Here is a 14,572-nt window from a genome sequence, read left to right as displayed (position 1 = left end):
GAACAAGCCTCCACAGAAACATAAGGCTAGTAACCTACAACGCTAGGGGACTACGCAAACAGAAGACAGAAGTGCTCCATTACCTAAACCTCCACAAAACAGATGTACTATGCGTCCAGGAGACCTTCCTCAAACCAAACCGGACCTTCAACACCAGACCATATAAAACCTATAGAAAAGACCGCCTCCACGCAGACCGGGGAGGCCTAGCCATACTCATCAAAAGAAGCATCCCTTCCGAAGAAATTACAGTTCCGCCACTGCAGCAAATGGAGGCAATGGCCATCAAGATACACGCCCCCGGGGCACCGCTGATCATCGCCTCATGCTACAAAGTACCAGGGCACCAACTCCTGGAACAGGACATACAGACACTCGAGGCATTAGGACCGCACGTTGTACTCGCAGGCGATCTCAACGCAAAACATAGGCGTTGGAATTCAAGACAAGAAAATAACGCAGGCAGAGAGCTAGACAGAATCCTCGACAGATCCCACCTGGACATTACCGCACCCACAGAGCCAACCCACTACCCTGATGCAGCAAACCAGCAGCCTGATGTCATCGATGTGATCCTGTATGCAGGCTGTGGGATACAGGTGCAACCATATGCTGATATAGCACTGAACTCTGATCACGTCCCAGTGCATACATCAGTATCGCACAGGATCATCACCCACAACGCGCCGCCACCACAACCACCGCCGGTCAACTGGGACGACTACTGCAGACTACTCAATCAACTGGTCGATCCAAGGATGCCGTTAAACAACAACAGAGAGGTGAATACGGCAGTTGGCATACTAACCCAACACATGACTGATGCCATACAATATGCACGCCAGCCACCAATAGAAGATAATCGCCAGGAAGATGAGGAAGACGAGAAACTACACTTCCTCCTAACAGCCAAAAGAAGATTCCGAAAGAAATGGCAGGAAACCAGAGACCGACGCTGGAAGGAGGCTTATAACAACATGAGCCGAAGGGTCAGGATGAGAATCGAAAACTCCATCACCGAAAAGTGGGAAGGAGCGCTCAAGAACATCGCGCCCATGGGCAGAGACTTCTGGAGGATCATACGAAAACTCGCCACGCCAAAGCCCGATTCGTACACTACAGTACTGAACGGGCCAAATGGCCCAGAAGTCGATCCACAACACCAGGCGGATATCTTTGCCAGCCATCTCAGAGGAATCTTCCAACCTAATCCGCCGCCACCACCTCCCTTCCTACAAGAAGTCCAGGAGACAATGAGAGAAGTCCGCCATACACCGGTTGCGGGGCTACCAAGACTCACAAACCCCAGGGAAGTGGCACGATACATCAAGCAACTACCAACAAACAAATCTCCAGGACTCGACAAGATACCACCATTGGCACTCAAAAGGGCACCACGAAAAGCAATAGTCCTACTCACCAGGATCATTAACAGCATTATGATCACTGCAGAGTTCCCCGAACAGTGGAAGACATCGAGGGTGGTGATGATCCCAAAACCAGGGAAGAACCAGAGGATGCCAACAAGCTACAGACCAATCAGCTTGCTCTCGCACATAAGCAAGATATGTGAGAGAGTGATCCTGCGCCGATTGCAAGACCATGTCGAAGCAGCCAACATCCTCCCGGAACACCAATTTGGATTCCGGGCCGGGCACAGCACCACCACCCAGCTGGCCCGAGTAGTGGACCACATCACCTGCATGATGAACCGGCGGCACCTCATCCTCGGTGTCTTCCTAGACATCCAGAGCGCCTTTGATAAGGTGTGGCACGAGGGACTTGTGTACAAACTGCACACCTACCACTTCCCTGTGACCTACACAAAACTCATCGCAAGCTATCTCACCCGGAGATCCTTCATAGTACATCAGAAGGGAAAATCAGCCGCCCCAGAAACCATCCACGCGGGAGTGCCACAAGGATCCGTACTGGCCCCACTGCTGTACGCCATCTACACAGCAGACATGCCAATAGCACCAAGGATCACCCCAGCTGTATTCGCGGATGATACAGCATTCTTCACATCACACCGAGACCTGTACGAGAACTACATCCGGATGCAGGCACAACTACACCTTCTGGAAACCTGGACCACAAGATGGAGGATCCAACCAAATCCTGGCAAGAGCGTTGCAGTGATCTACAGAGCGAGAAGACCGCAACAACTGAGACGTCTCACCTTGCTAGGGGAGCGTATCCAACACAAAGAGAGTGCAGTATACCTTGGCCTAACCCTAGACCGCAGGATGACCTTTGCCAGGCACGTAGATGACATCTGCCGGCGGGCCGGAGCACGACTCGCGGCGCTGTATCCAATCCTCCGAGCGCTCACATTGTCGATGGAATCGAGACTCCATATCTACAAGGCATGTGTGCGCCCACTACTACTCTACGCCATTCCAGCCTGGCACCAAGTGGCACCAACAACCTTCCAAAAGCTGCAAGTCGTTCAAAACCGGGCTGCAAGACTCGTCGGAGGCCACGACAGAAGGACCAGGATAATACAAATCCATGAAGACCTGAACCTGGAGATGCTACGGATCCAGACAGGTAAAATTACACTCACCTTCTGGCGCCAATTGGCGAACCACCAGAATCCAGCTGTCCGCAGCATTGGCACAACACCCATCCTGCGATGGAAACATAGAACTCCTCGCCCACACGATCCCAAAAACATAGCCAGGCTCCAATAATTCAAATCCAACCCTCACTCCAATACTGCCACCACTATGTATTCTCCACTCAACTCCTGCACTACGCATTCTCTCCATATATTTCCCATGTATTTTCCTTGTATTCTCCATGTACTTCCCATGTATTCTCATGTATTTCTCCACCCATAATCATGTATATCGACTTCATTACGTATCCTCCACCATGTATCTTCTCCATGTATTTTCTCCATATACCAGTGTTCAATATACCTTGTACCCTGCATAAGAGCTAACACCAAAGCCAACACAACACCTGATGCCGTACTGCCATATCAATCCTCCAAGGAGGAATCACACACAATAGGCTAAACAAAAAACAGCCTCCCGGAGGGGACAATAATCCCCTCCAAAACCTCACCCGCTCCAGCAATCCAAAGGAGCAAAAACTCATCTTCCACCCCCTGTAGCAGTTGCAGGGAGTGCCACTACCATCAAAATCCATACAAACCACCATTGTCACACAAATCTCAAACACACAAGTCAAGTCAGGTCCCAAGGGACGAAACTGAAAACAAGAAAACCACAATGAATGATGATGATGATGAGCGCGGGGATTCATTTTCGTTCCGAAAAGAGCGTAGATATGGCAGATACGGCATCAGCTCCCTCAGCCCCGACGGCGGCTTCGCCCAAGAAGTCCTCGAAGGCGAAAAAGCCGAGAACGGCTCCTTCCCATCCCAGGACATCCGAGATGGTGAACAACGCTATCAAGAACTTGAAGGAGCGCGGAGGCTCTTCCCTGCAGGCCATCAAGAAGTACATCACCCAGAACTACAAGGTCGACGCCGAGAAGCTCGCGCCCTTCATCAAGAAGTACCTGAGGAGCGCCGTGGCATCAGGTTCTTTGGTGCAAACCAAAGGAAAGGGTGCCTCCGGATCTTTCAAGCTCAGCGCTTCGTCGCTGAAGGAGAAACCGGAAAGCGGGGCTGTTTCCAAGACCAAACGCTCGGCTCCCAAGGAGAAGAAACCGGCAAAGAAAGCTGCCCCGGCCAAGCGACCAAAGAAGACCGGCGAAAAGAAGAAGGCACCTGTTGCAAAGCCAAAGAAGTCTCCATCGAAAGTGAAAAAGGCAAAGACGCCCAAGAAACCAAAGGCGCCAAAGCCAAAGAAGGCTGCCAAGCCCAAGGCAGCAAAGAAGGCTGCACCAAAAAAGAAGTAAAATGGTTGAGCACGCAAGTGTTCCCCATAAAAAGGTCCTTCTGAGGACCATCAAAATTCTCCTGGAAGGAGCGAATTTGCACGATCACTCAATCTTATAACCTTTCTTTTCATCGGACACGGTGTCATCCTTTCCCTTCCATCCATGCATTTTTTTTTTAAAAAAATGTAAACCATGAAAGCAATACACTTGTCACATTATGTAGTCATAATTTGTTTGACTTCGTTTCCATCGATTCTATGAAATGAACTGCGAGCAAGAAACCGCTAACTGATATTAGATTTAAAGATTTAGCGAGAGCTTTTGACCCATATATTATTAAAACTGAATATTCATGAAATATCGCCCAATTGCTTCGGCGTTATTATTTTAAATAACTTTTGGATAAACGCGAGGATAGGGATTGACAATAATAATAAAAATAAAGAGAGATACGACCAAAACGTACTTTCCAAGTAGGATTTGTGGTCCTCAAAAGGACCGATTGTTTGCCAAGGGCAGCGGGATGCGCTTAAGCACGCTCTCCACGAATGCGGCGGGCGAGCTGGATGTCCTTTGGCATGATAGTGACACGCTTAGCGTGGATGGCACACAAGTTGGTATCTTCGAAGAGACCGACGAGGTAAGCCTCGCTGGCCTCCTGGAGAGCCATGACTGCGGAACTCTGGAAGCGCAAGTCGGTCTTGAAATCTTGAGCGATCTCGCGGACGAGACGCTGGAAAGGAAGCTTCCTGATGAGCAACTCGGTGCTCTTCTGGTAGCGACGGATTTCTCGAAGAGCCACGGTACCTGGCCTGTACCTATGGGGCTTCTTCACTCCTCCGGTGGCGGGAGCGCTCTTCCTAGCTGCCTTTGTGGCGAGCTGCTTCCTTGGGGCCTTGCCTCCGGTGGATTTTCGTGCAGTTTGCTTAGTCCGGGCCATTGTCGCGTGCTTGTCCTAAGCGTTTCCGTTTCAAACAATCGCGCCAACCAAAAATCATGCCTTTATATGCTTTGCCCTGAAAGGTGCCGTGCATGCTCCTGATTCGTGAAATCAAACCGAAAAGCGGATTTCCCATTGGCTCCCGCCATTCTGCCCCCCTCTGTCGAAGGCGTACAAAACTGAGCCGGCTCGCCGGGAAGGCTTCATTCTCATCTTTCGAATCCACGTACGTGCACTGCAGAAATGACAGGCAGAGGTAAAGGAGGAAAGGGACTCGGCAAAGGAGGTGCCAAGCGCCACCGTAAAGTTCTCCGAGACAACATCCAGGGTATCACCAAGCCCGCCATCCGCCGTCTTGCCCGGCGAGGAGGTGTGAAGCGAATCTCCGGTCTCATCTACGAAGAGACACGCGGCGTCCTCAAGGTGTTCTTGGAGAACGTTATCCGCGATGCCGTCACCTACACGGAGCACGCCAAGAGGAAAACCGTAACCGCCATGGACGTCGTGTACGCACTCAAACGTCAAGGCAGAACCTTGTACGGTTTCGGAGGTTAAGGGCTCTAATTTGCCTGTCCTCCATCTTGAAAAATCGGCCCTTCTAAGGGCCACAAATCTTTTCTTTGAGGAAGGAAATGTCAGCTTTCAACTTTCCCCGAACCTTACCCCCTGATCCCAGCCTCGATTCGAACGATTTCTCTCGTCTGGAGTTGATAATGACATAAGAATGATTGAAATAATTGAGAATTCAACAAAAAATATTCACGCGAGGACTCTCAGCATTCGCTAGATGACTATCCACCCCTCGTTGCTTCTTCGTTCGTCGTTTAGCAAAGCAAAAGGAATTTATGTGAAATTCAGATTGCTTCTGTCAAATTATAACATCAATTAATATAACTCAGGCGAACATATATATATTTTTTTATTATTATTATTTTCAGTGCAGCTTGACTCCACCGAAAACAAAACACACGTCATAATCTCTATGCTATCAAAATTTACAAGATGTATACGCACAGGTAAGCCACTATTCTCTGACATTATCGGAAATAGGCAAACAACATTGAATCAACACAGGATTTGCATGCCAAGTTACAAGTCCTGATTAGACTACAGACTTCAAATTTGAAAACTTAAAAAAATAGAGTAGACAATGACCCTTTCCTAAGGTAATTGGTGGCCCTTACAAGGGCCGATTTGCTAGAAGCTGAGGGGGTAGGGTGTCAGCTTAAGCTTTCTTCTCGGTTTTCTTGGGAAGAAGGACCGCCTGGATGTTGGGCAGCACGCCACCCTGGGCGATCGTGACCCCAGAAAGGAGCTTGTTCAACTCCTCGTCGTTTCTGATGGCCAACTGCAAGTGACGGGGGATGATCCTGGTCTTCTTGTTATCGCGAGCAGCATTGCCGGCCAACTCCAAGACTTCGGCGGCCAAATATTCCATGACGGCGGCCAGGTAAACCGGTGCACCGGCACCGACACGTTCGGCATAATTGCCCTTTCGCAAAAGTCGGTGGATTCTGCCGACGGGGAACTGAAGTCCGGCTCGGCTGGAGCGAGACTTGCTCTTTCCCTTCACTTTTCCTCCCTTTCCGCGTCCAGACATGATGATCTCTTGCTATCGATACAACGTGAAAACACAAATTTTTGCCAGCCAGTTTGGTGGTTTTGTTAAGTAGTGTTGAATCGCCGCGAATGAGAGCGTCCGGGAGACACGTCTCGAAGCGCCATTGGTCCGTCTGATATCAACCGTCCTTTCTTAAAAAGAATCGACGGTTTGGGCGCACATCGAGTCTGTCTGCAACATGCCGCCAAAGACAAGTGGAAAAGCCGCCAAAAAGGCCGGAAAGGCCCAGAAGAACATCTCCAAGGGAGACAAAAAGAAGAAGCGGAGGAGGAAGGAGAGCTACGCAATTTACATCTACAAGGTGTTGAAGCAAGTTCACCCTGACACCGGCATCTCCAGCAAGGCGATGAGCATCATGAACAGCTTCGTCAACGACATCTTCGAGCGCATTGCCGCCGAAGCTTCCAGGCTCGCTCATTACAACAAGCGATCGACCATCACCAGCAGGGAGATCCAGACGGCCGTCCGGCTGCTCCTCCCCGGTGAACTGGCCAAGCACGCCGTCAGTGAAGGCACCAAGGCCGTGACTAAGTACACCAGCTCAAAGTAAACTCAAGGAAATAGTTACCTTGCCGAAAAAGGCCCTTTTTAGGGCCAAAAATTGAATCTTGGAATTGGACGAACTTGTCTACCACCCCTCCGAAACGTACACTTACATAACCTAACGATATCTCAGCCTGCAAGCGAAAAGATTTTTGACCTTACGTATATAAAAAAAATGCTTTTAAGGTACGAATGAATGTTAATGTCAACCAGCACGTAATTTACAAAAATAGGCTAAATTTCCAAATTTTTTAGTTTCTTTTGCTGAATAGGACTTTTAGAGTTACATTTGGACAAAATGCCTCTGCAAAAAAATAACCTAAGACTTGGAACAATTGATTCGGCGCATTATTATTTTGGATGAACACATAAAATAAACTTGTATATTTAACAAAAATAACTTTCACGTTTCTATTTTACAATTGTACGTTTGTTACTAGAGTATGGCAGTGAAAGGTACACACAGATTAATATCTGCATATACTCGGTTGGGTTACATTAGGTTAGGTTTTGTTAGGTCGTGATTTTATTTCATTTTTCGTGTTTTCCTTCATTTTACTTTCAAAATTACTTTAAGTTTTCTCCACGAGCAGGGAAAAAGGAAGAGTTTGGCAGTCACATTCATAATTTGCACTAAAAGGGCTCACTTAACTTCTATGAAAGGGTGAGAACTGGTACGCTCAACGAACTGTGACATTTGGCGGGAACCGTTGCATTAGAAATCGGTTACTCCAAGAATTGATCTGAACGTTGTTTCCGGAGGGCGGCGGCATCGGGGGGGGGGGGGGGTGGAACTTCAACTTACGATCCCGGAAGATTAGCATTTTTTTGTTCAGTTAGGGGTGTGGTTCGAACGCCTACATGCCTCCATTCGGTATCATTACATGCTGACTACACAACGAAAGTGTACGCGAATTTTTGAAGAGGAACCAAAGTTGTCTTAGGCAAGGTCCTTTTTCCAGGAATTTGTCTCGCGTTCGTCTGAACCCAGATCCTCTGGGAGGTTAGGTTACGTTGGCATGGCAAAAAAAAAATGTTCATTCCATCCTATGCATTAATATTAGGGGTGTGCGGGATCCCGAAAAGTCGGGACCGGGGGGGGATCCTGTCCCGATCCCGACTTCGGGAAATGACTTCCCGACTCCCGACCAGTCGAGAAATACCGAATGGTCATTTTATCGTTAATTCGTTTCCTGCAAAAAGTAACGGTTATGTAACGGTCTGCTGCCAAAAGTAACGATTTCGTAACCGTCTGCTGCCAAAAGTAACGGTTTTGTAACCGTTCCCTGCTAAAACTAACCGTTTACTGCCAAAAGTAACCGTTTTGTAACCGTTTACTGCCAAAAGTAACCGTTTTGTAACAGTTTACTGCCAAAAGTAACCGTTTTGTAACAGTTTACTGACAAAAGTAACAGTTTCGTAACCGTTTGCTGCCAAAAGTAACCGTTCCGACCAGGACCTTCCCCACTTGCCTTCTGCTAAATTGTCCACTAGCGGGGACACTTTCACATCACTGCACTGATCGAGCATTCCCTTTCCGAAGGGAAAAGACGCGAGATTTGACATGCATCGGTTGAAACAGAACCTCGGTTTACGTGTCCTCGCCAACGAGTATGCGACATTTCCAATTCTTTATTCTGCGTGTGCACCCCCCCCCCCCCCGGTGCGTTTCGGGCGAAATTGCCAACGGATCAGGGTTGCCGGGCCGGGACTATCCCTTTAGCGAACGCCTCCTTCCACGGCGATGGCATTTTGCAAAAAAATAAAAACGCCCAAAAAACACACTCCCTGCAACCGCCGGCACGTATCCTCGCCGAAAACTACCAACGCCGGCCTCTTCGGGGAGCGACGCGGCGGATCCGCCGGGCAGGCCAGCGCTCCCCGCCGGGATTATGGCGGCCGCCGGTAATAAGAACGCACCCTGCAACCCCGCACGCCACAAAAAACAGAAGAACGTCGCCTTCCCCGATATTCATATATACTAATATACATTCTTCACTTATATTATTATTATTATTATTTGATGACATGTACATAAAAAAAAAAAAAAAAAAGCGATTGTGCAAAAACTGTGGGTGATTGATCGGCTTCGATTCACAAATAAAAGGCCACTATGAACCTTGAAAAAGAAAAAGGATGCCAACAGCACCTGGTGTTCCCAGGCGGTCACCCATCCAAGTACTGACCAGGCCCGACGCTGCTTGACTTCGGTGATCGGACGAGAACCGGTATATTCAGCGTGGTATGGCCGTTGGCGAAAGATACTGCTTTCGGTAAGGTACATATAGTCCAACTTCTCGTTTTCGGGGAAATGTCTCGTCTCGTGGGCACTGCCAAGAACGTGTAGAAGAAACATAACAAATAATTATACATTTCATTGTAGTCATAGTGAGAAATGTGCTTTAACACCCTTCGAGAGATGTGTGAACATAAAAGCTACAAGATAGGGAAGAAAATTTAGTGCAGTGAATAAAAGTGAATCTCATGACCAACCTTTTTGATTCCACACTATATACCCAGGACCTAACAACGAAAAAGTGATTGGGCTCGGTTAGTTCGTATGAACTTTCCAGCCTGATCATTACCAGTGCGTAGTTATATATATATATATATATATATATATATATATATATATATATATAGTCTCTCCAGCCTAGCTATTTCCTATTTTTGTGCTATCTTCGGACAACTTCATCGAGTTCTCGAATACGCGCTATTCCCACAAACCAAAGTAGGCAACGGGCACCTCGACACAAACTATTACATTATTATTATTTATCGGCGGAGAGCAGGAAGGGCCGCGCTAACTTTCGGTGCAAATGGCTGCTTTCGAATCGAACCACAGTCCTCATGCGATAGATTTTCGCCTATAAACGAAATTAAAGGCTATACATTGGAAGTAGGCCAGCTTCGTTCAAACACAGGCGTGTGCGACACACGCTACTTCGGAGATTGGCTTGAGAGGCCTGTCGTATGCTCAAGGCACCTGATTCTCAGCAAGAGAATAGGGGAAGGATTGAACTTCCATCTCCTCCGTGCAACCGACGCACCTTCTACCTTTTCTCAGAGAAAACTAAGGAAATCACGGGCATATGGAGGTCGCGCGTACACCTACGGTGAGTTTGACACGAAGGAAGCGAGGAACGTGGAAGTCGTGGGGACGGACTGCGGCACTTCACGGCTACTTCAAAGTTTCCGGAACGTACCCAACAACGAGGGATGCTGGTGCTCTCTAGCTCAGCACTGAAAAAATTAATCTTGGAAAGAGGAGGAAACACACTTACCGTTGTGGCAACTACAAACTTCAGTTTGCTTCGGCCCGCCTGAGAGCTGCTCTCGCTCCGGTCCGCGCTCCGAGAGAAAAGGGGGTCGAAACCAAGCGCGGGGATTCATTTTCGTTCCGAAAAGAGCGTAGATATGGCAGATACGGCATCAGCTCCCTCAGCCCCGACGGCGGCTTCGCCCAAGAAGTCCTCGAAGGCGAAAAAGCCGAGAACGGCTCCTTCCCATCCCAGGACATCCGAGATGGTGAACAACGCTATCAAGAACTTGAAGGAGCGCGGAGGCTCTTCCCTGCAGGCCATCAAGAAGTACATCACCCAGAACTACAAGGTCGACGCCGAGAAGCTCGCGCCCTTCATCAAGAAGTACCTGAGGAGCGCCGTGGCATCAGGTTCTTTGGTGCAAACCAAAGGAAAGGGTGCCTCCGGATCTTTCAAGCTCAGCGCTTCGTCGCTGAAGGAGAAACCGGAAAGCGGGGCTGTTTCCAAGACCAAACGCTCGGCTCCCAAGGAGAAGAAACCGGCAAAGAAAGCTGCCCCGGCCAAGCGACCAAAGAAGACCGGCGAAAAGAAGAAGGCACCTGTTGCAAAGCCAAAGAAGTCTCCATCGAAAGTGAAAAAGGCAAAGACGCCCAAGAAACCAAAGGCGCCAAAGCCAAAGAAGGCTGCCAAGCCCAAGGCAGCAAAGAAGGCTGCACCAAAAAAGAAGTAAAATGGTTGAGCACGCAAGTGTTCCCCATAAAAAGGTCCTTCTGAGGACCATCAAAATTCTCCTGGAAGGAGCGAATTTGCACGATCACTCAATCTTATAACCTTTCTTTTCATCGGACACGGTGTCATCCTTTCCCTTCCATCCATGCATTTTTTTTTTAAAAAAATGTAAACCATGAAAGCAATACACTTGTCACATTATGTAGTCATAATTTGTTTGACTTCGTTTCCATCGATTCTATGAAATGAACTGCGAGCAAGAAACCGCTAACTGATATTAGATTTAAAGATTTAGCGAGAGCTTTTGACCCATATATTATTAAAACTGAATATTCATGAAATATCGCCCAATTGCTTCGGCGTTATTATTTTAAATAACTTTTGGATAAACGCGAGGATAGGGATTGACAATAATAATAAAAATAAAGAGAGATACGACCAAAACGTACTTTCCAAGTAGGATTTGTGGTCCTCAAAAGGACCGATTGTTTGCCAAGGGCAGCGGGATGCGCTTAAGCACGCTCTCCACGAATGCGGCGGGCGAGCTGGATGTCCTTTGGCATGATAGTGACACGCTTAGCGTGGATGGCACACAAGTTGGTATCTTCGAAGAGACCGACGAGGTAAGCCTCGCTGGCCTCCTGGAGAGCCATGACTGCGGAACTCTGGAAGCGCAAGTCGGTCTTGAAATCTTGAGCGATCTCGCGGACGAGACGCTGGAAAGGAAGCTTCCTGATGAGCAACTCGGTGCTCTTCTGGTAGCGACGGATTTCTCGAAGAGCCACGGTACCTGGCCTGTACCTATGGGGCTTCTTCACTCCTCCGGTGGCGGGAGCGCTCTTCCTAGCTGCCTTTGTGGCGAGCTGCTTCCTTGGGGCCTTGCCTCCGGTGGATTTTCGTGCAGTTTGCTTAGTCCGGGCCATTGTCGCGTGCTTGTCCTAAGCGTTTCCGTTTCAAACAATCGCGCCAACCAAAAATCATGCCTTTATATGCTTTGCCCTGAAAGGTGCCGTGCATGCTCCTGATTCGTGAAATCAAACCGAAAAGCGGATTTCCCATTGGCTCCCGCCATTCTGCCCCCCTCTGTCGAAGGCGTACAAAACTGAGCCGGCTCGCCGGGAAGGCTTCATTCTCATCTTTCGAATCCACGTACGTGCACTGCAGAAATGACAGGCAGAGGTAAAGGAGGAAAGGGACTCGGCAAAGGAGGTGCCAAGCGCCACCGTAAAGTTCTCCGAGACAACATCCAGGGTATCACCAAGCCCGCCATCCGCCGTCTTGCCCGGCGAGGAGGTGTGAAGCGAATCTCCGGTCTCATCTACGAAGAGACACGCGGCGTCCTCAAGGTGTTCTTGGAGAACGTTATCCGCGATGCCGTCACCTACACGGAGCACGCCAAGAGGAAAACCGTAACCGCCATGGACGTCGTGTACGCACTCAAACGTCAAGGCAGAACCTTGTACGGTTTCGGAGGTTAAGGGCTCTAATTTGCCTGTCCTCCATCTTGAAAAATCGGCCCTTCTAAGGGCCACAAATCTTTTCTTTGAGGAAGGAAATGTCAGCTTTCAACTTTCCCCGAACCTTACCCCCTGATCCCAGCCTCGATTCGAACGATTTCTCTCGTCTGGAGTTGATAATGACATAAGAATGATTGAAATAATTGAGAATTCAACAAAAAATATTCACGCGAGGACTCTCAGCATTCGCTAGATGACTATCCACCCCTCGTTGCTTCTTCGTTCGTCGTTTAGCAAAGCAAAAGGAATTTATGTGAAATTCAGATTGCTTCTGTCAAATTATAACATCAATTAATATAACTCAGGCGAACATATATATATTTTTTTATTATTATTATTTTCAGTGCAGCTTGACTCCACCGAAAACAAAACACACGTCATAATCTCTATGCTATCAAAATTTACAAGATGTATACGCACAGGTAAGCCACTATTCTCTGACATTATCGGAAATAGGCAAACAACATTGAATCAACACAGGATTTGCATGCCAAGTTACAAGTCCTGATTAGACTACAGACTTCAAACTTGAAAACTTAAAAAAATAGAGTAGACAATGACCCTTTCCTAAGGTAATTGGTGGCCCTTACAAGGGCCGATTTGCTAGAAGCTGAGGGGGTAGGGTGTCAGCTTAAGCTTTCTTCTCGGTTTTCTTGGGAAGAAGGACCGCCTGGATGTTGGGCAGCACGCCACCCTGGGCGATCGTGACCCCAGAAAGGAGCTTGTTCAACTCCTCGTCGTTTCTGATGGCCAACTGCAAGTGACGGGGGATGATCCTGGTCTTCTTGTTATCGCGAGCAGCATTGCCGGCCAACTCCAAGACTTCGGCGGCCAAATATTCCATGACGGCGGCCAGGTAAACCGGTGCACCGGCACCGACACGTTCGGCATAATTGCCCTTTCGCAAAAGTCGGTGGATTCTGCCGACGGGGAACTGAAGTCCGGCTCGGCTGGAGCGAGACTTGCTCTTTCCCTTCACTTTTCCTCCCTTTCCGCGTCCAGACATGATGATCTCTTGCTATCGATACAACGTGAAAACACAAATTTTTGCCAGCCAGTTTGGTGGTTTTGTTAAGTAGTGTTGAATCGCCGCGAATGAGAGCGTCCGGGAGACACGTCTCGAAGCGCCATTGGTCCGTCTGATATCAACCGTCCTTTCTTAAAAAGAATCGACGGTTTGGGCGCACATCGAGTCTCCCACTACAATGCCACCAATGCCAGGGCTTCCACCACGGAAGAAGCACCTGCCACATGATGCCCAAATGCGTGCGCTGTGGGCAAACACATGACATCAAAGACTGCGACAGGGAAATAAACCCGGTTAAATGCACCAACTGCAATGGCGACCATGTTGCCAGCGCTAGAAAATGTCCCATATACAAAAGGGTCAACCAGGTGAGGAGACAAAGAAACCTCCTCCCCCCCCCGATACCAACTAACAAAGTGCCGCATAAACAAAAAGCGACAGCCCAGACCCACACTGTTACCGGCAAGCCCAGGGCCCCAAATAACGAACCCCCGAGGCAAGAGCCAGCACAGCAAAACAATAAAACCCCCGCCATCCAATTAGGTCAATCGCAACCCAATAAAACAAAACAAATCCGACCCGGCACAAGTAAAAAAGCCGGCGCACCTGGTGAGCCTGGCGCAGCAAGCGCGCCCGGCACACAAGTAGCTCCCAGCACATCAAGCACGCCTGCCACTTCAACCGTGACCGGCACATTAACTGCCACCGGCACACAAAAGCCTGGCACGTCAACCGTGACCGGCACAAATAAAACTGCAGACAGCCGCAAGATATCAGAACCAAGCGAAACAAACCAAGATACACCCATGCAAGTCGAGTGTAGATCCGAACCCAGAATTTCAATTTCAAATTCAAATTCAGATTCAAGCGCTAACACAAATACTACTCCCAACAACCAGCCCGACTGGCTCCCTCTAATGATGGAAGCCCTTAAAAACACCATGCAGCAAATGCAACAAATGCAAGCTGCCATGGCCCAGACTATGCAACAGGTGATGACCATCTGTGCGCAATTAACAAGTGCCCTAATGACTACCAATGGCAGGCAATAATCGGGGCGCCTACCTAATCCAT

The 14,572-nt window shown here is 48.7% G+C and overlaps 7 protein-coding genes, 1 non-coding gene and 2 pseudogenes across 8 annotated transcripts; 5 read left to right on the top strand and 5 right to left on the bottom strand.

Annotated features, from left to right (window-relative positions):
• The first annotated feature begins 3,288 nt into the window (after positions 1-3,288).
• Positions 3,289-3,876, top strand: LOC145992849 (histone H1 pseudogene; annotated as a pseudogene).
• Positions 3,877-4,387: 511 nt separating this feature from the next.
• On the bottom strand, positions 4,388-4,804 carry LOC145991957 (histone H3). Its single transcript, XM_083127948.1, has one exon. It carries the CDS (start codon positions 4,796-4,798, stop codon positions 4,388-4,390), a length of 411 nt encoding a protein of 136 aa, XP_082984074.1. The 5' UTR covers positions 4,799-4,804.
• A 234-nt stretch (positions 4,805-5,038) lies between these two features.
• On the top strand, positions 5,039-5,353 carry LOC145991959 (histone H4). The gene has a single exon (XM_083127949.1). The coding sequence runs from the start codon at positions 5,042-5,044 to the stop codon at positions 5,351-5,353; it is 312 nt and encodes a 103-aa protein (XP_082984075.1). The 5' UTR covers positions 5,039-5,041.
• A 670-nt stretch (positions 5,354-6,023) lies between these two features.
• On the bottom strand, positions 6,024-6,398 carry LOC145991951 (histone H2A). The gene has a single exon (XM_083127942.1). It carries the CDS (start codon positions 6,396-6,398, stop codon positions 6,024-6,026), a length of 375 nt encoding a protein of 124 aa, XP_082984068.1.
• Positions 6,399-6,597: 199 nt separating this feature from the next.
• LOC145991954 (histone H2B) lies at positions 6,598-6,969 on the top strand. The gene has a single exon (XM_083127945.1). It carries the CDS (start codon positions 6,598-6,600, stop codon positions 6,967-6,969), a length of 372 nt encoding a protein of 123 aa, XP_082984071.1.
• A 2,130-nt stretch (positions 6,970-9,099) lies between these two features.
• LOC145993046 (5S ribosomal RNA) lies at positions 9,100-9,218 on the bottom strand. Its single transcript, XR_014442258.1, has one exon. It is a non-coding gene; the product is annotated as a 5S ribosomal RNA (ribosomal RNA).
• A 1,149-nt stretch (positions 9,219-10,367) lies between these two features.
• Positions 10,368-10,955, top strand: LOC145992848 (histone H1 pseudogene; annotated as a pseudogene).
• A 511-nt stretch (positions 10,956-11,466) lies between these two features.
• LOC145992550 (histone H3) lies at positions 11,467-11,883 on the bottom strand. The gene has a single exon (XM_083128902.1). It carries the CDS (start codon positions 11,875-11,877, stop codon positions 11,467-11,469), a length of 411 nt encoding a protein of 136 aa, XP_082985028.1. The 5' UTR covers positions 11,878-11,883.
• Positions 11,884-12,120: 237 nt separating this feature from the next.
• LOC145991950 (histone H4) lies at positions 12,121-12,432 on the top strand. Its single transcript, XM_083127940.1, has one exon. It carries the CDS (start codon positions 12,121-12,123, stop codon positions 12,430-12,432), a length of 312 nt encoding a protein of 103 aa, XP_082984066.1.
• Positions 12,433-13,102: 670 nt separating this feature from the next.
• Positions 13,103-13,477, bottom strand: LOC145991948 (histone H2A). The gene has a single exon (XM_083127938.1). It carries the CDS (start codon positions 13,475-13,477, stop codon positions 13,103-13,105), a length of 375 nt encoding a protein of 124 aa, XP_082984064.1.
• Between the last annotated feature and the right edge of the window lie 1,095 nt (positions 13,478-14,572).

This window comes from Lepisma saccharinum, chromosome 9 (genome assembly GCF_977018435.1).
Source record: "Lepisma saccharinum chromosome 9, izLepSacc3.1, whole genome shotgun sequence".
Classification (NCBI taxonomy): domain Eukaryota; kingdom Metazoa; phylum Arthropoda; class Insecta; order Zygentoma; family Lepismatidae; genus Lepisma; species Lepisma saccharinum.
This window is presented reverse-complemented; position numbering and strand designations above follow the sequence as displayed.

Excerpts from the sequence above, each read along its gene's own strand:
- LOC145991957 (XM_083127948.1), bottom strand. The coding sequence starts at position 4,798 with ATGGCCCGGACTAAGCAAACTGCACGAAAATCCACCGGAGGCAAGGCC.
- LOC145991959 (XM_083127949.1), top strand. The coding sequence starts at position 5,042 with ATGACAGGCAGAGGTAAAGGAGGAAAGGGACTCGGCAAAGGAGGTGCC.
- LOC145991951 (XM_083127942.1), bottom strand. The coding sequence starts at position 6,398 with ATGTCTGGACGCGGAAAGGGAGGAAAAGTGAAGGGAAAGAGCAAGTCT.
- LOC145991954 (XM_083127945.1), top strand. The coding sequence starts at position 6,598 with ATGCCGCCAAAGACAAGTGGAAAAGCCGCCAAAAAGGCCGGAAAGGCC.
- LOC145992550 (XM_083128902.1), bottom strand. The coding sequence starts at position 11,877 with ATGGCCCGGACTAAGCAAACTGCACGAAAATCCACCGGAGGCAAGGCC.
- LOC145991950 (XM_083127940.1), top strand. The coding sequence starts at position 12,121 with ATGACAGGCAGAGGTAAAGGAGGAAAGGGACTCGGCAAAGGAGGTGCC.
- LOC145991948 (XM_083127938.1), bottom strand. The coding sequence starts at position 13,477 with ATGTCTGGACGCGGAAAGGGAGGAAAAGTGAAGGGAAAGAGCAAGTCT.